The sequence below is a fragment of the Bidens hawaiensis genome, unplaced genomic scaffold (genome assembly GCF_021521415.1).
Source record: "Bidens hawaiensis isolate Kalapana, Puna unplaced genomic scaffold, B.hawaiensis_p1.1 tig00017586_1, whole genome shotgun sequence".
Lineage (NCBI taxonomy): Eukaryota > Viridiplantae > Streptophyta > Magnoliopsida > Asterales > Asteraceae > Bidens > Bidens hawaiensis.
The window spans coordinates 79,140-100,239 of NW_027492663.1; the positions used below are offsets into that span (position 1 = coordinate 79,140).

Genomic DNA, 21,100 nt, shown 5'->3' on the forward strand with positions numbered 1-21,100 from the left:
TTTTACCCTTTAAGGTGAAATTTAAATACCCTTTACCCGACCCATATTATATGTTCGGGTCTAATTAAGGGTTTTACGAGTCAGGTAAAAGGGTTTCAAGGGTATGACCCTTATCTTGCTCACCCCTAATTGCATTACATTGACCAATCAAACACCTTTTTATGTCCATTTCCTCATAATAGTCCATTCCACCAGTCATATGAAACGTTACCTATGTGCAGTGGTTTATTATAGAAAAGCATGTTAAAGTGTCACACTGTCATATAGACGGTGAGACTTCAACTTAATATCCTTTTAACTTTAATGTATTTATTGTAGTGATTTTAACTTAGTTTAATCAACTAAACAAAACAAAGAAAGGTCATCATTTATAGTTTTAACTTGCGTCCTTAGTCATTTGTGTTTAAATAGTCACTTTAACAATAAAGAGAGGAGACCATATCAACAGTTTTGCTAGAGTTTTATTAGTTTTATTCAGTTTTGTGAAATCGATCGGTTCATTTGTGCAAATCTATTACTACGCAACTAAAAACTGCTTGTAATTGTCACTTCGTCGTTTATACTTTTCTGCATTATTGTTTTTCATTTTAGTTTTTCTTTAAATGATAAATTTTTAAACTCATAAATTTCACGTTTACCTTACACTTGCAAGAATTTGAACCTATGGACGTTTTAAAATAGTTGTGTAGTGTTGTACAAGATGCAAAATAAGAAGTGTATAACTATCACCCCATAATCTATCGCGTTCTCAAGTTAAAAAAATGAAAATAAAAATGGAAATTTTATGTGTTAAAAATCACTTCATTCCATTTTTTTTTTCAATCCATTTTTTTTTTCAATTTGAAAGGATTCAGAACAAAGGAAATAAGCATATATTTTCTTTATTTTCTCTTAGTTTCTCTCTATTCTTTCTTTTAAAGAATTTGTGAAACATAATGTTTTCTAAAATCCTTCCTACTTAAGGAAATAAACATAAATTTTCCTTCAAATTCTCTCGCTTTCTCTCTATTTCTTTCATATAAAAAAAGTTGAATGTGGCTTAATAGTAGAGCACTCACTTTACTAGTGAGAGGTAGGGGGTTCAAACCTCACTATCACTAATTTATATGGGAGAATATGAGGGATGACCCTGGCTTGCCAGGGTTCGAGTCCTGATCTCACCCGGTTTTACCGGCTTCTCACTGTCGTGCCGTTTGGCGGGCGAGGGGGTCGGGTTTTATCCGGGGAATCCGTCAATAGGTGGACCGCTAGGGGCTCCGTCCGTCCGGACTCGTGGCCGGCTCAGGCTACCTTTAGCCATTGGGGGCCGCATACAGAGTACCCGGCGTTACTTAGTTGGTCGTTCCAAAAAAAAATATAATGTTTTCAAAAATCCTTCGGGCTTCTTTCTTTTTCCTCAATAAATGAAACTCGAAAACAACGGGTGTATTTGAAATTAGTTGTATTTATTTTTGGATGCTAAAAGAATTATTGTTTTCAACCATCAAATTCAACACATACCTCATGTCATTAGCTTTGGGAAGTGCACCAGAAGTTGTATATTAAACGTGTGAGAATAATTTTTCCGTAGAAGGAATTTACCATGCACGGACAAACACGTACCTTAAATCTAACTAGGTTATTACCCGACGTGTTGCTTCGGGGCGTGCTGGGCAGTTATGTGTTGGTTATACCCGGGCGTCGTTTCCGTAAGTTGACGCGAAATCGGTTGGTATCGGCAACGTTTTTTACGGTATCAAAACTGAAGCAAAAAAATAATTCCTCAAACTAACGTATTTAAAACAAATTAAAAAACAAACACCACACCATCTTACTTTTTCATTCTTGATTTAGCATGAAGTTTATAAATAAATACAAAAATCTATTTCTATTTTAAAAAAATGGCTTCAAGATGGCTCGAACTCGAGACTTACAAGTTGCAACGGTAAAAAACAATACCACCACAGCAACTTCCTTTTTTTTTTAATTCAAATGAACAATTACAAAAAAATGGGGCTCAAAGAGATTCGAACCCGAGACATACCACGTGTCCACTTGCAACTACAACACAACAAAACCACCGCACCAACTTCTAATTTGGTTGCCTTAGTTTCAAATGATTAAATAACAAAACATTTGTTGAAATATTAAAAAAAAAATTAACTTAGTCGCTGCCATGTGGCAGCCACTGATTGGACCCCCTAAAATCTACTGTAGCTAAGGGTTTTCATTTATATATAATATAATGAGGGAAAATTCCCATAATATCCATTTTAAATAATGGTTTTCCAAATTTATCCATCATTTATAAAGAGTTTCCAAAATGTCCGTCACTAAAAAAGCAGGAGGACTTTTAATCTATTTGGCCGACCTGACCGACCCATCCAGGTCCGAAGATTTGGCGTCGGAAAAAATCGAGCACCAAAAAATCCCGAACCCATAGGTAAAAAAATGTCTAGCTCCGACAATGGGTGTAGTGTGACAATATGTTATGTTGGTGAACTTATTTAAAACATATAACGGATTCTTGTGTACTTATAAATAATAAAGGAGGAAACAAAAGATGTTTTTATTTTTATTTTTGTAAAATTTACGCATAAAAGCTTTTGGAGAACCCGTGGCCACATCTTGTTTTTCTTTTCAATAATCTCATCATGGGAATTGTAACACCCTAAGCAAATCCCACATAGGCCGTGGACAGGAGAGATCCTTGGTTCATAAGTAAATGCACTGCCACTCTTAAATCACCAACGCGTTTTGGCCTTAATGGTAGTGGACGAGAGGAGAGCTCCACAGTTAAGCGTGCTCAGGTGGGAGTAGTAGCAGGATGGGTGACCTCCTGGGAAGTCTCCACTTGAGCAACCAAAAACAAATCCGTGAGCTCTTCGTGGGCAAAGCGGACAATATTGGTGGTGCGAGGGGCCGGATGTTACAAGTGGTATCAGAGCCACTTGTGCCGTTCGGGATGGTGGGGCAAACCTCAACAGAGAAGGTAAGTCCCCGGGGGTGTCGCGAGGTACACCTTAGGCAAATCCCACATCCTGGATTGGATGGTGGGGCAAACCTCATCGAGGACGATGAGTCCAAAAGGGGGGGGGGTGTTTGTAACACTCTAGGCAAATCCAACATCAGCCGTGGACAGGAGAGATCCTTGGTTCATAAGTAAATGCCCTGCCTCTTAAATCACCAACACGTTTTGGGCTTAATGGTAGTGGACGAGAGGAGAGCTCCACAGTTAAGCGTGCTCAGGTGGGAGTAGTAGCAGAATGGGTGACCTCCGGGGAAGTCTCCACATGAGCAACCAAAAACAAATCCGTAAGCTCTTCGTGGGCAAAGCGGACAATATTGGTGGTGCGAGGTGTAACACCCCGGCTAAAGCGGAAACGCCTGAGTGTGACGTACAGATTGCTCAAACACACGTGACACTATTAGGTGACCATAATAACATTATTTCATTTAAATCTTCATGTAACACAAGTTTATTAAATAATACAAGTTGTAAAAAATAAATAAACAAATGATAAGTTGTTCTTTGAATATCCTATAGGCATGCTATGTGTCTTCTAACTTTCATTCTCGTATCTTTATACCTGTAACATATGTATAAAATAAAGTCAGCTATGAACATAGCTGGTGAGATTCCCACAGTTTGATATAGTATGTAAAAAATCATACAATTCATGGACAAGTGATAAACGAGCAAGTAAAGTCCTTTCCAGTTGGTATCAACCAACGTACTCGGGTAATCGCGCAAGTAAGGTCCTTTCCAGCTGTTAACAACCAACGTACTCAGATAATGAGGCCCTTTTCCACTCGATACAAATGGACCTGAGTGCAAAGGGGGGCGTATGATCATACTTATTGAGGCTACCACGTGCAAGTAAATTTGAGCAAGTAATCAAGTAACACACAAGTCCTTATAGTGAATTGTAGTTTGTAAGCGAAATCGTAATACTTTGAATTTGTAATAAGATACATATGCTACCCCAAAACATGAAAACGTTTAAAAAGGGGTTGTGAGAAACTCACATTGAAATCGAAGCTAAACTTGTAATATAAGCCGAAAACATGATAACGAAACGAAGCAACCGAAAGTGTTGTAAGGTTGTAAACGGCGTATGAACCGAACGCGTCACAAAATCCGACTTGAATGATCCACACTAGCTAGGATAAATAATACGAGACTTTAATCGAGAATCTAACGGGATTATATATTGATAAGTTATGTTGAGATTATAATACAAGTTTTACCAATCTTGATTATTATAATATTATTCTAAGTCTTAATGATTTTAACGAACTAAATATTATTTTAACTAATTTTCGATTAATAGTTTAACACAATTATAGTAAATATAATGTTTGCGAATTACGGATCTTAATGATAAATTTAACTCGAAAGATATTATGTTAACAAATTACAATGGTTTACAAAATTGAACTATAAAGTTATCTTTAATGGTTTGACGAATTATAAGTTAACGAATTAAAGTTTAGTGAATTAAAGTTTAACGAAAGAACCTAACGAATTTTAGTTTAACGACCGAATTTAAATTAATGATTTGTTAAGTAGCTAACATGAGAATTATATTACTTGTTGAACACGGAATTTAACGGTAAAATCTTATTTTTAGTATATTAAAAGGTATCAAGTAGTTAAATAGTAATATAATATTAATCGGGTTTTTCAAGAAACTTTAACGAAAATAAAAGTTGATTTTTAGATGAGAAAAGATTATATATATATATATATATATATTATAAAACTTTATTTAGTTTGAAAAAATAATTTTATTTGATTCATTATGATTTTTATAAGATTTAATTGATTTTAATATAATAATTAATAAAGAATAATTAATTTAATAAAACTTATATTAAAAAAATGAGGTTCTGACGAAACCCGGGTCCAGGCGCTTTAAGTTCAGCGTTTAAACCAGTTGATCCAGGGAGACATTCGTTAATAGTTTGATTTTGAGTACTTATATATATTATTTGATTTAAATCATATTAACAATAAAAACAAAATAAGAAAACTGATATATGGTTGACCCGGGTTTTGAACCCGTGTCTCGTGTTTATCAAACCATGCGCTAACCAATCAGACTATCAAAATCATTCAGTTGATGTAACATCCTAGAAAAATCCATAATTATTTTAGACTAAAAATGTCAACATTGAAATTTGAGGGATTAAAAATAATCACAAGACAAGTAATGGGAAAAATGAGATAAGGAAAATAAAGATATCTCATTCCATCCCACATGGAAAGATGGAAGAAAATGGAAGCATTTTACATGGTATAAATAAGGAAGATAATTTTCATCCCATATGGAAACAAAGAAAGAAATGGAAGCTCTTTATAAGGAAGCAAGTTTCCATAATGATGTTTTAAAGTGGCTAATCAATCTCCAAAGTCCTAGCGGAGGGTGCGAAGCACCCGACGCGCACAGACTCTGACACGGACACGGACTCGGGCGATGGGCGTAATGTGGCGTTTTGATGGCGCACTTTGCACTTCGCACACTCGCATCGCCAAGAGCCGCTTTAATATTTTTGGAAAATGAAAGTATGATCAAGAAGTGGCAAGTTATCAAAGACGAGGGACTAAAAATGGAAATCTGAGTTTTGGAACCCATCGCGCTACGCGATGAGCCCAAACTCAAGGCCATCGCGCTACATGACGGCCTATGATGACACAGCAACACGTGTCGCGACCAGGGGACACGTGGCAGACGCTAGGGCTGAGTCAGCAGCTACACGTCATTTTTCTGACATCGCGCTACGCGATGCCCTATGTTTAAGGGCCGTCGCGCTACGCGACGCGACCCAATATCGACTATAAAAGGGAGGTTCATGGCACATTCAAATCACACCTCCAAAACACACTTTTTCACACACTTAGTCTCGTTTTGCGTGCCGACCTCTTAGTACGTGCCAAGCCTCAAGGTTCTGACGGTTTAAGCCTCAATACGCGAAAGAGAGTAGAAGTACTGCCCATACCAGCTTAGGCATATAAACTCCAAATACCCGTGTAAGGTAGGGGTTCTGCCTAAATATTATTTTATTATTATATTATATGGCTTAGACCATAGTCAGGGGTATAGCCCAAAACCTTGATCGAATAAATGTTTCTTCATGCTTAAGAAACGTAAGCATTCACATACAAAGGATATAGTCAAAAATAATATTTTATAATTAAGAAATATAACATTCACCGGTTATAGTTAAGATAATGTTTCTTCATGATTAAGAAACATAAGCTTTTACATACAAGAAGATATAAGTCAGAAATAGTTTCTTCACAATTAAGAAACATTATATGCAAAAGATATAGTTAAAATTTATGTTTCTTCGTGACTAAGAAACGTAAGATTTTACATACCAGGATTATAATCATTCAATGTTTCTTCTTGAAAAAGAAACTCAACACATGATTTGTAAACAAATGCAAAGACTACGGGTCTAATATTTTATTCAAACAAATGATCAGTCAAGGTTTAAGGCTATTAAAACCAGACTAAAGATATGTAGCTGGATCAAGAGACGGTCCAGATATTTATATAAACCTATTTTATGATAGGTCAATCATCATTCATTCATAAAGGTTTTCAAACGAGGTCACCACATCATTCAGACAAGCAATCACAATCACTATCACAGGTGAATACGTTAAACCTTTATAAATCAGTCAAAACATATCTATACTCTATAAGATAGACAGGTTATTTGTCTTATAGAGTCAGTCAAATGTTTACATGAGGTTACGTGATCTCTAAAACGTTATAATACAAATTAAATAGTAAGAACAACTCAGACCAAATACACATGTGTCTGGATCCAAACATAACTGTTCAGCCTAAACAATCAAAGGCTACGTGGCCGCGGGCTAACGGTCATATCTTGTCCTCCGGAATGGGCTACGTGGCTCGGAGACTTATATGTGTGTAGGGCAGTGTTACAAATACCAGGTATAGCAATATAATTGCTGAGATATGTTAAGAAATCTGTATTTGTATTATGATTGTTATTTAAAATGCTTTTAGAGTCAACGATTCACCAGCATATCGCTGACGTATTTTTCCCCACATTACAGGAAAGCAAGCATAGTACAGATAGCAAGGTATAAGAGTCATTTATGGAGTTAGATGCTCACAGATGGAGATGGCTCGGTTTTAAATAAATAAAATATTGTAAACAAGAATAAACAAGGTTTGTAAACCAAATACTTGGATATTTATTATCCAAGAGATTTTCATACTAAATTATTATTTTATTATAATTAAAGACTTCCGCTAATAACCCGCAACTCTGATGTATTTACAAAACAGGTACCAACTATTGGTCACACGCATAGGCCCAGATTCGGGGTGTGACAGTTGAGTACGAAAATAGTGATATATAAATATAATTTCCAGATTCATCTTCTTCGTAGATAAACCCTAAATTATCAATTGATTAAATCAAGTTCTGTTTGATTTAATTGTGATATGGATTTTGCTTATCGGCTAACTATGATCACAAACATATAATTAATTACCTAGTGACGAGCCTATTTGACGAAAAAGACTTCCTCTCCGGAGCCGGACTTCAGGAAGGACAATCTGGGTTTAATGAGTGATGGTTAGCTTAATTATGTGATTGAATGAGTTTTGTCATAGGTTAGTGGTGTATTTATACTAGTTATAGGAGCGTATTATCGTTTAATGTGATTGACTGAAAATCCGGCGAATATCGCGGATTAATTGTTGGTAATATGCAATTACTATATTGATTCGTCCGTAAAACAAGGGTCTAAGATCGTTAAGTGATTTAAACGAGTCAACACGGGGATTACGGCTTGTTTTAAGCCTTGCCGGAAAGTCGCTGCCGCCACCGCCGGTGGTTCGTCGGAAAAACGGGGGGTCAGGGGGGAGTTGGCTGGGTTTATATTAAATTAATATATTTTAAATATTTTACACAAAAATCCCCTGAAGTATCAAGAACCTTTAAATTGGAATTGAATACTTATAATTTCATTTTTAACCCTGAACTTTGAGGTGTTATAATTTAAATAATTTTGATTTTGAAATATTTACGCGTTTAACCCGTGAAGTTCGTTTATCGATAATCTTGGGATGTTATAAACGAATCTTGGGAATTTAATAATACATCTTTACGTATATATAAATATAAATTTTTGAAAACAAAAATCCAAAAAATTCGAAACGGTTCGGATTTTCGGGTTTGAAAAGTAACGAATGTTACACGAGGGCCGGATGTTACAGGAATTGTTGTTGAGAAAGATCCAATATATCAAACATATGCTGTATTAAAACATATACATGGATAAAAATATGGGTAATTCTGAAAGTGATTTGAAGTATTCAAACATCGCTGCCCCCCCTTGCGAGTTTAAAAGTTTTGTCATATTCTCTTTAAACTTGTTGCCCCCCCATTGCGAGTTTATAATTTGTGGTTAAACTCGCAGCCCCCCTTGCGAGTTATCTAGTTTTACAAAAAATAAAATAAACCACCTATAAATACAAAGGGGTCTCTCAAACCACCTAGAATTACAAAAATTCAACATGTGTACATAAAGCTGACGTGGCGACTGGTTCGTGTAGATAATCTAAACGCCAACAAGCAGTCGGCCCGATGACTGCATTCATGTGTATGTCGGGCTGACTAGATCGTGTAAATGCTGACTAGATCACGTTATTAAAAACTCGGGCCGACTGGTAAATTATGTGGGACGAGTAGATTGTGAACATGAAGATTTCAAAAACGTTATCAAAAAATAGGGCCGACTAGATCATGAAAAAGCCGACCAGATCGTGAAAATGCTAACTTAATTGTTAAAAACAATAACGGTCCAAATAGATCGTGAAATGATGACTAGATCGTAAAAACACTAAATAGATCGTGAAAACGCCGACTAGATCGTGAAGTTTTAAAAAATGTTTTAACAACTATTGTGTATTATTTAAGTGGATACATACACAATTCATAATTGGATCAATTTAAATTATAAGAGTTTTGTATTCCCCAATAACGTCAACTATCTGCAACAGACATGTTGGCAAATGCAAAATGTAGGTTCGGATGGTTGGTTAGCAAATTGCAGTTTGAAGGAGATATTGAACGAATTTTATAGCTATGTTTATGTTTTAATATTAAATTCACAAAAAAGTAACAAACAAAGTTATATGATTAATATCATTGAATTTATTTTTAAAAACAAAATACATGATATTTAATAGATGTATCGCTTTCTTTACATCCTTGCCTTTGACGGCATACACATCATAATGTCGGGTGTTCAAGGTTTCGGTTGGGTCGTCTCTTTAAGTATACAACATGACCCCCTAACAAAACATTCCCAGCAAAATATGGCAGATGGAGCGAAGGCGATGGTAGCAGGAGTAGTGTGATATGGAGTACACCCCCACTTCCACACTTATTGCTCACGTCCTAATTCCGTGGCCACCTATTCTAGCAATGGAGACAGGCCATACTAATATATGTTGATTTTGGATCTGGACATAGTTTTGTTTTTTTACAAATCTGGAAGGCGTTTTGCAAGGGTATTGGGCAAGTGTTTGGGTATATCTTGATGGTTCATATTAGCTATTCGGGATTCTTGCCTATTTATAGTATAAAATGTTAGTATTTACAAATTAGTCGAGACAGTTGTGATTTAACATTCTAGTCGGGCGTTTATGATAATCTAGTCGGACCAGTTTTTTTAATAACGTGATGTAGTCAGCATTTGTTCACTATCTACTCGGCATTTTCACGATCTAGTTGGCCCTATTTTTTATAACGTTTTTTGAAATCTTCATGTTCACGATCTACTCATCCCACATAATTTACTAATCGGACCGGGTTTTTAATAACGAGATCTAATTGGTTGTGATCTAGTCGGCATTTTCACGATCTAGTCGGCATGTTCATGATCTAGTCGGCCTGACATAGACATGAATGCAGTCGTCAGGCTGACTGCTTTGTTGGTGTTTAGATTATCTACACGAACCAGTCATCGTGTCAGCTTTATGGACACATGTTTGTTTTTTATTGGCTTTACGAACTAGTCGTCTTGAATGATTAAAAGGTCGTCTCGCTATTTTAGTGATAGACATTTTGGGAATTCTTTATAAATGGTGGACAAATTTGGAAACCATTATTTAAAATGGATATTATGGAAATTTTCCCATTTAATTATCATAACATTCTTTCTTAGAAACATTTAGTTTTTTTCCTTTCAGTTAATCTAGAAACTTATGTTTATAAAAAAATAAAATAATTTCTCTTTGCCATGAACCAAGTATTATTTATCTTTGGTTTGGGTCATAATAAGTTCACCGTTTACACTTGTGTATCGAAATATTATATAAATCTATATATCTATATGTTAATGGGCACAACATGACTTTAAACTTGGAGCATTTATCTCCTCGCTAAAACATGCAAAGCGTTCACTTTAGCATGTCAAATCAGATTTCAAAACTCCCTAAAAAACCTTCATTTTTTCCACAACACCAAATTCACGGACTTGAGCTCTACAACGCATGCAAGCAAGTCCCTCTCCTCTTGCTCGGGTCTCCTCCATGTCATCTGGACATTGGGTTCCAGTACACGTTAGAGACTTGTGTTATCCAAATTGATTGAATGCAACTACTAAAACGTAAATAGGTAATAAGGAAAACATTAATTTACACACTCTTAATATTGTTAAGCCTAGTCTTTAAGTAAAACATTTGTTTGATCAAACACTTTTAAGATGCAATCTATCTTCAACGAATTCTATATTAGTTAATCAAAGCATCTAAAATTTTTGTCATAATATCAAGTTCTTTTATACACTGTCTTTTATTAGGTATCTTTGTAATAATATTTTTATATATTTAGAGTAATCCTTGAGATAATGAGACCTATTTTAGAAGAGCATATATGCATGGTCGGTACAACTCACACACCCTAAGAAATTACATTTGTACCATAAACACGAGTTCCATTGTTCCAACATCTTATTTTAGTTGCTTCAGAAGACTCGTTTTAATTTTGCGAAACATCAAGTAAAACCCATTGTATGTTATATCACAAAATCAAATTTAGGAACATGACCGTTACAAATTAAGGCATGAACATTTTTATACAACATTTTAAAGACATCAGGGATTCAGGGGCATACCTAAACACATAGGCCTGTAAATGAACCAAACGTTCGGTGAACTATCGTGAACCGTTCGGCGGGAAATTCGTTTATGTCCGTTTATTTAATAAATGAACGAACATGAACAAAAAGTTTGTGTTCGTTTAATAAAACGAACGAACATGAACACTTGTTCCGTTCGTTCATTTATGTTCATGAACGTTCGTTTATGTCGGTTTATTTATGTTTGTTTACGTGTTAATAGAAAATAATTAAATATTATCTACATAGGTCATTTGCTTAAAGGTTTTATATTTGTTAATTTGTGTTCATTTAAGTGTTTTTATTTAAGTTCATTTATGTTTTTTTGTGTTTATTTACATTTGTTCATGTATGTTCGTTTATCTTTGTTCAGTTATGTTCATTTAGATTTTAAAAAAACGAACACAAATGTCCCTTTTTAAATAAACGAACATGAACATAAATATTTGTTTGATTGATTGTCCGTGTTATTTTAAAGTTAAATTAACGAACACGAACATGCCCTTGTTCCTGTTCATTCAATTTGTTTACAGGATTTCATTATTCACATTGATGAATACATCGGTCTCAGTCTCTAGGCTCTGCCGATTTTATTTGTGTTCGTGAACCGTTCGTGAACAAATTAATTTCCTTAATGAACAAACACGAACATAAAATCCCGTTCGTTAAGTGTTCGTGAACACATTATTTTCTTAACGAACGAACATGAACAAGGCCTTGTTCGTGTTCGTTCGGTTCGTTTACAGCCCTATAAACACAATAATGGGGGCAGTTGCCCTCATAAAATAAATAAAGTTATTTATACCCGAAAATCTCGATTGCCTCTATAAAATTTTGGTTAAGTCCCCTGACCACCCTCAACGAAAAGAAATCATGGGTTCGCCACTTGAAAACATGGCGGGAAAGTAAAAGGTGTTATAGCCACCCAACATTTTATAAGTGAAGCAGTAAATTTATAAGTATCCATATGATTTTAGCATTACTAAAAATTGATTTGTGCCTTCCATGGGTGGGTTTGGGCCACAATTCCTTGGATTGTTATTCAGTTCGGTTGGTACGAAACTGTTGTTAAAGTTTGATGCTTCGATGGATTAGGATGTTTTTCCTGGAATACTTGGCTCCCAAACAAAGTGAACACCTTCGGGTGAAGGGCTGCTTTGGCCCGAATTCCCACTATGGTAGCTCTTTGTTCAAACCAGTTCGGTGTTATGTCCATTTTGTGAAGAACAGGCGAAATCGGCCAATCACATTTTCACGACCTGTATGTTCTCGGCATAAATCTAGGTCGCGTCGTGGTGCCACTTGCCTCCTGCTTTTGTTTTCTTGACTCGGGACGTCTTGAGTTTGCATGTGTTTGTTAATGGTTTCAAAAAGTTTATAGGAGAATGGTACAGTCAATTATGCTTTTGCCGTGTTAGGTTATTTGGAAAGCTAGAAACAAGATTATCTTCGATGAGAAGAAAGTGGAAGCTAGTTGCATTATTCAGGAGGTTTAAGATGCTAGGCTAGGCAGGGCCAAAGCTAGAGCAAAGGGTGAAGCTTTGGATGAGATTCAATGAAGTAGGTTTGACTTTGGCAAGGTTCGTTTACGGGATGTTTTTCGTCTTTTTTATGTATTTGTTTCCCTCCTTTCTTTTCGTTTTGTTTGTTCTAGCTTCTTACTAGTCCGGTTTACTTAATGAAATGCCGCTTTAAAAAAAGGATAGAAAAATAAATATTTGTGTGTGTGTGTGTGGGGGGGGGGGGGGGGGTTTGAAAAGGAATATTAAGGTTGGTAGTTGGGTTCAATATTGTGAAATGGACTTAGAAAGAGGTGACAACGTGGGCCACTTTGGACGGTTAAATGCTGGCCTTGTTTATTGGGGTTGTTGGAGCATATATAACATGCGATCAAACCAAATTCGAATGTATGTCCCCACTAGGCTATAAACAACCCAACAAATATAAATAATAAATTTGTTTGTTAAAAAAATAAATTTTGCTTGTGTGCAATATAATAAAAGTGAGTTCAAAATTTTTTGAATTGAGTTTAGTGGGATAGTTTGAACTTTGAAACTTAGGTGATTTGTTCTTTAGTTAAAAGTAAAGCAACACATGACATAGATGCAAACCTTAATTAACAAACAAATTACAAACGTAAATGATTGAAACAGACGTTGATCACTTAACTAAACAAAAATATATTTGCCCTCATTGATGTAACGAACTTCTGATGAATTATTAAAGAAGAAGTGAACATCGGTTCATTTATAATCACATATTACTTTATATAACGACATTATTTATAAAATTAATATTAGTGAACATTTGATATTAACTTATTAGAAAGAGGAAACTGAATTGAAATAATCAATTAAATAATGTAACATACATGTGTCTAAATCTCACTCACATTTCACATCATTGCTACAAAATATTTTTCCATCTCATTTGATCATATCCCAGGATCATTGAAATACAATCACTAGATCATTCTTCCACCCAAAACCATTAATTAATTAATTCAAACAAAATTATCGCAATATAATAAATTAGTTATTCTATTATAAATTTATAATAAACCGTAATTACAAATTATATTATAAATAGTTAATTCATTAAAAAAATCATAAATTAATATGTATATGCAAGAGCGACATCACCTAGAGCTTAATTCGGTTGTTGGAACAAGATTTCTGTCTGCCCTATGACTAGACATATTTGTTATTTTTCTTTCTTGTCTCACTGTTTTTAATGGTCTCACCAAAAATTTTGAAAAATATATTATAAAAAATTAAATTGATTTTCTGTTTGAAAATTGTTTATTAGTGTTAAATTCTATGGATAGGATTTGTTAATAAATGAACCACCAAAAATTCGATTTATCAAAAAAAAACAAAAGAAAATTTGTTTACAACCTTCTTGAGACTTACTAATTCAAATGTAAGTATTTTCATAAATAACAAAGATGTGGTATGCTAAGGCCCTAAACCTATTTTGTAGAGGCAAGTAATAATGAACACATACGTTAGCTGGTTCCACCTTTTAGGCTATCCGTGTGGGGTGGTTCTCATGCCACCTCACAACCATTTTAACAAGATTTCGCCTCTTAAATGACAAGAGTGGGTGGATGGGGTACACTGCTTTCCACCAATGATCACATGTAAACACACATTTATTTATTATATATACAACGTTATAGTTAAATTGTGGATTAGTTAAAGTTGTTTGTCTACATGACAAGACGTAATTTGTAGTTAGCCAACAACATATAGTCTTAGTACGAGTTGCTTTTCTTTTCTTTTTTTCCCCAATAACGCTCGCTTCCAGAAGATGGGATTTTGACTTAAAATTATTATGACAAATGTTTACACCTAGATATCTCCATCAAACAACTTTTACCACTCATCAAATAAACTAACGCGATGTGGAAGTATTTAACCCGAGTGGAGTGTATGTGGTTCCTACCAACCCATTCATTCTAGTCTAAAACTAGGGATGGGCATTGAGCAATAACTGAACCAACGACCGATAAAACCAGACCAAAAGTAACTAAAAATCGTTATTTTTGTATCCTCGTTTTAGCTTAAATTAACCAAACCGAACCATTCATATTTTCATATATGTCTAGCTTTTATACCTACATTTAATGTGTCATACCACCATTTCGTGCATCTATATCTACTTTTAATGTAAATATACATTTATTTCATGTATTTATGCATCAATTTCATGTGCTTCAAGTACAATTTTGCCCAAATTTGATTTTTGTAATTAACCGAACTAAACCGAAAAACTAACCAAATAAATCGAAAACTGATTAGTTAATTTGGTTGAGCTTAATAACCAAATCAAATCGAATTGTAAGCACCCCTTTCCAAACCACGTGGTTGTGGATTCGAGTCCCACGGATGATGCCAATAAAGAAACACTAGTTCAATCTTTGGGAGGCTAACCTAATATCTCAACTGAGGGGTTAGTAGAAATCGGATCTCAATGAGTTGATATCAATCGGACCTGCAAAACAGAAAACCGTGAGCTCGTTACGAGAAGGGGAATATAGAGGGAGTCTTCTCGTAACCACAATCCGACGTGTCAATCAGTATGAGTATTGAGACAATAGTTGTAAGAGTGATAGAATGTGGATCCTTCAATCGTTGGTAGAAGTATGGTATTTATAGCCGGAGAGGTGGAGAAGGGTTTGGCCAGGATGTCACTATATATCAATAGAACCTTTTATTCTCGTGGGCCAGCACGTACAAGGTTTCTGATTGGGTGTGACAAGTGGTGGATAAGAACGACTGTCACTAGGAGGTACAGTGTTGGCGTCCGCTGATAGGCTCAACGTGCATTTATGGTCCTCTTTGTAATAGTTGTCGCATAAAGGAATCTTGTACCATGATTGGCTTAGACTGGCCGTTATGTACTTTTTGTCCCCTCCGCGGATGACAATTCTTGTGCTCGTGGAGCCGCATCCGTGAGCTTCTTACGTTCTATTGAGTTGGTCTATATGTGGCAGTAAGAGATTCGCGGATAGCTATGGCTATTCATCGGATTCTGTTCATGACTTCACAATTCCCTTTGAAAATGTGGATGGGTCGATCTAGGACCCTATCTCTACACATGGATTGGCATTGATTTGTATTTCACAAAGCTTCATGTTGTGTGATGTTATATAATATATATTGAACTTTTTATGAGTTAACTAATTTAATATTATATATATATTAAAAACTAAAATATCAACCACTCACATTTTCTACTATTCATCAAAAATACAATTAATAATGCTTCTCTTACAAGTCCTAATAGCACTTTACTTGCATTTATTCTTTAGTTGCACAAGTGTTGTGTTGTGTTGTGTTGTGTTGTGCTTTAACTCTTTTTTCTTTTTTTTTCTAATGCCACTATAAAAACTAATCAGTAGTTGCAATATGTGTATCTTTTGTAAGTAGGCAACTTATAACATGCTACATGCTAAGAAAAAAATGTGTAAAAATATTTGTCCTAGGACCTTTATTATATTATTTAACGCCAAATGCATTATGCTTCTGTCTATTTTTTTTTTTTTGAAAGGAGGCATAATTATATAAAAGGAAAAAGAAAAAACCACGACTAGCAAGAAACTAGACGAGCCAAATAGAGAATCACCTTTAGTATGTCACAACTGTTCATATGTCACAACATGTACTAATTGCCACTAAACAAAACACACATGAACGCCAAATATCCCGTAGCGCGCGGGTAAAAAACTTGTATATATAATAAATGTTATCGATATATTATATTAATTAAACGCTATATTCTGTACAGAAGCAGAACATGCAAATGAAAATGTGTAGAACAAAGAGAGTTATTTTAGGAAAAGTATACCTGGGTAAGCATACTAGCATGTACCAGCTGAAACTGTGAAATAAGAAATTAAAGGTCTAGATTAAGGTTCCAGTAACCTCTCCTGCTAGTGGACTATGATCCATCAATCAAAGTGTTGAACTTTTCTGAATTTTTTTAATATTCTGACATTGACTTTTTAAATAATACAGTTATATCATTTTTTAATTATTTTGCCATATCTCAATTCTGAATTTCTTTAGTTACTGCTAGCATGTGAAGTTTTTCTATGTTATATAATATTTACTTACTGCATGAAGCAACATAGGATACCTATATTTAAGTAACAGTTAGTATTATCATAAGTTAAATTGCTATTATATCTAAACTTTAAAACTATTTTGTATATTATAATATTTTTCAGAAATTTAAATACTAAGGAAAAACAATTCCAATCAAGAATACATAGATACCGTTAATAGTTCGTCTATAAATAGTAACTAATCGTACATAAGACAACTCATTTTTCGTTAAAGAATTAGATAATTATATATTACGTATATGCAATACATCATATTACACAAAAAATATTAGTACTATGTATCATAATATGATATACTGCATACAGTGGCGAACCATGTTATTTTGCGCAGCAGTGTAAATTTACCTGTTTTCGTCCCAAAAATTTTATACTTTGTGTAAATTTACCCGTTTTGAGTTAAAATTGGACCCCCCCCCCCCGATGTGTTTATAAGACGCTTTTTTTTCCATATCATAAATTACATAACTAACACAATATACCAACATTACATAACTAGCGCCTCTCACATCGATCGATCGAGTATCATCTAACTAATCTACTTTTAACAATATACATTCTAAAACTGAACTTGTTTATAAAACAAATAGTTAGCATACCAAAATTAATATCTATGTTGATTTTCTAAAGGTATAAGAAAAGATAGAATAACATCTTTACAATCAACTTTAACGACTTGCCGTTAAATCCAGGAATCTAAACTAAAAACAATGGTTGCATGGCTACATCAATCTAATCAAAGATCCATCCATTTTTTATTTTTCTTTATTTGTCAAAAAGTACATAATAATAAAACATCATCCACTCACTTAAATATCACATCACTAGTTCAACTCCTCTATAAATAGCTCAACTCTCACACAAACAAAAACCACTAACCAAAATAACAACAAAAAAATTAGACCAAAAACATGACACCATTGGTCGCGGTTCCAGTGACATCAAGCGGCGGTGGTGGCGGTGGAAGCAGGTGGTGTCCGACACCGGAGCAAGTGATGTTGTTAGAGGGAATGTATAGAGGTGGCCTTAAAACACCAACTGCAACTCAGATCCAACAAATCACATCGAGGTTATCAATTTACGGCAAAATTCAAGGCAAAAATGTCTTCTATTGGTTTCAAAATCATAAAGCTCGTGACCGTCAAAAACTTCGAAAGAAATTAATGGCTTTGTATCAGCAACATCACCTTTATCCTACTCATGATCATCCATTTCTTCCTCTTCATCCGGTATTAATTTATTCAACTTCTGATTTTCTTACAAATATTTTCTTTTTAAAATGGCTTAGTTTGTAAATTATCAAGTTAATTACACTTGCAGCTATATAATATATAGACTTTTATTATGTATTTTTGCCATCTTAAATAACTAATTACTATAGTACTTAAACTACTTATCACAATTCTTCTTTCATTTTTGTGCATTACACATAAAACTTCTTTCAAATTTTGTAAGGTGGGCTACACTTTCTGGGGTTCTTGATTATATATATTTTATTTGTAAGGTGGCTAAATAAGTATAAACTTTTGTAAGGTGGCTAAATTTTGTAAGATGTGTATGTGTGTGTGAATAAGTATAAAACTTTATCAGAAATTTTTAGGGTTTCTTGATTTCAAAGTTAAATTGGATCACTCTCTTATGTATTATATTTTTGGTACCAAGGGAAATATATACTTCTTATCTTTATATATAAAGTTGTAATCTTTAAAAAAGAGTTGAAGGAATATGATTGCATAAGAAAGAAAACAAAGAAATCATGAAACTTTATTAATCCTTGTTAATAAAAGAAAATTCCTTGGTAAATTATTGTTAAAAAAGCTCAATGCTTTAGATCATATGGAATATTTTGGAAGCATTTAATTATCTATCAACAATTGTAATAGATTGTATAATATGAAATACCTGTTTATGGTCATTTAAAGACTACAATTAAAATGTTCTTATTAAATTTCCTTGATAATTTTATGTAACATGTGAATAGGTTGGAGTTGGAGAAGATGTATCAAAATGCCAACCAATAATCAACAACTGGAATGTGGATCTCCCATCTGATCAGACCTGCAAACTCATGTGTGATTGCCCACTCATGACAATGATGCTGATGGATCATCATGGTACAATTCCAAATACCACAAGGGTGCCACCCAAAACCCTACAACTATTTCCACTCAACACCACAGATATCAATGAAGATGATCAGTCCAAGTCCACACCCTCCAAACCCTAATTAATCTGCCTTTGACTTACAATTCTTGATTTCATAGTAAAATATGAAAATCAAGTTAGGGTAAGCTAGCTAGGGCTAGAGTTAGACCTAGGTTTTTAAAAATAAGTTGTGGGTTTCTGTTGTGTTACTAGACCTTTGCATAGCATATGGCAGTACTAGTACTATATATATAAAGAAAGATGAAAGATCTGAATTGCCTAATAAGCTAGCATTCAGTATGTTTTATAGATGAAATTGAAGTGTCTGTTTCAAAATCTTGGAGTATGCACAAAACTTCATTGTTTGGTTATGATAGTGTCTGTGTGTAAATTGTTGATATTAGACATAATGTATAAATAAGACAATTTGGAGAGATATACACCTAGCTCTGGTTGGTGGTAAAGTTTCAGATGGCCATCAGTACTTTATGATTTGTGTAGACATGTCCTGAAAAAGTCAGCATTAATTTGCTTGTCTTACAAGACTGTCAGCAGCAGCAAAGTAAAGTCAATAGTATTGGACACAAATGCAAAATCTACCCCACTACAATCCATTGATAACAACAAACAAGCATACAACTTGTAATCTTTAATGCAGAGCATAAATGTGTTTAATGATGTATATATATATATATATCTATGCATATATGTAAACATTAGTTATAAGAGTGAGGCTTAAGTCTTTTAAATTATATTAAGAAAAATGTGTTGTAAGTGAGTCGCGTATTAATCTATTTAAAATCAAAGACAACAGATTAAAGAATCAAAACTTGAAGTGAATAGAAATTGACCACCAACGATTAACGACTTTATTGAATTGAGGTGCAACGATATTATGAATGAGAAATGAAGTTATAATCATCCCAAATCTATCTCTAAAATTCTCTCCTCAACTGTAATGTAAGAAGGTAAAATGCTTATCGATTTCCATTCAATATACGATTATAATATATAGAGATAAATATGTCTTTGAACTCGATATTAATCCCTAATAGTATAGGTTCCAATATCAACATTTATATACACCTTCGTATAACCTCCTCTAACCGATCCTACCATGAAATAATATGATACAAATATTTGTAGATTTGAACCAAAAAAGATCATTTACTATTTGTCTCAGATAGTGATTAAGAGACGTATTTCAATCTAGTGTGGTAACTTGTAAACCGGTTTAACATGTAAACTTGTAGAGTTGACCCAATGATATGGTGTCAACATGACATTTTGTTTATTTAATAATGTTGATGTGATATTGCTCACTCACATTTAATCACTCTTCTCTGGCCACCACCATCACTCACTAAAGAAATTTGAATTCCCTCATATTTACCTTCTTGCCCAACTTGCCATTGTCGCTCTCCATTGCACAATCGCCACTATATAACTCAATGCTCTCCTTGTTATTCTCCCAAGAATGACTAGAGCCAATTATATCCTTTTCGCCACATTAATGGACTCACAAGTTACACCAAAACGTGTACATTAATGCCAACAAAATTCACGTAAGAGTATTAATACATCTAACTAAACAAGAACGAGGAAAAGAAAGAACTTCACATAAATTAATGTTGCTTAATAAGATCACCACAATAGTTTTGAGTGCAAGAATGGGAGAACGTACATTGTAGAATATTAACTAACGCGTACAGGTTCTATTTCCATCAATTGAAATGGAAGATTGTGTACTTAATAGAAACATGAGATGAGCTAGTGTAACGAAATAACATCATAATGACTAATGGAAAGAGGAAAGTATAATTTTAGAGTTCATTGGAATTGAATTTTAAATCGAAAGTATAACATGTTTGGTTGAAGAATGAAGAGAATCAGAATTGGAATGATATTTCAAATTCCTTCACACGTAGCAACTCCACATTTTATCCAAGTTGTATAGGAATTCAACAAAGAAACTAAAATATCCCACTTTCCCATTGGTGATAGCCCTCGTCACCTCATAATCACCACCACTACCATGTTTGTTACTCCGATTCGAAACTAGTAACAAGCAACATTAGCTGGAAGACCGGTTTTTGATCAAGTCCAAATTAAACTAGCAACAAGCATGATCAAGTGGAAGAAATTTACAACATGATAATACGTATGAAGCC

General features: G+C 34.2%; 1 protein-coding gene across 1 annotated transcript; it reads left to right on the forward strand.

Moving 5' to 3' along the window:
• The first annotated feature begins 17,695 nt into the window (after window positions 1–17,695).
• On the forward strand, window positions 17,696–19,311 carry LOC143554318 (uncharacterized). The gene is made up of 2 exons (XM_077044100.1): window positions 17,696–18,013; window positions 18,766–19,311. Exons 1-2 carry the CDS (start codon window positions 17,696–17,698, stop codon window positions 19,009–19,011), a joined length of 564 nt encoding a protein of 187 aa, XP_076900215.1. The 3' UTR covers window positions 19,012–19,311.
• The last annotated feature ends 1,789 nt before the right edge of the window (window positions 19,312–21,100 follow it).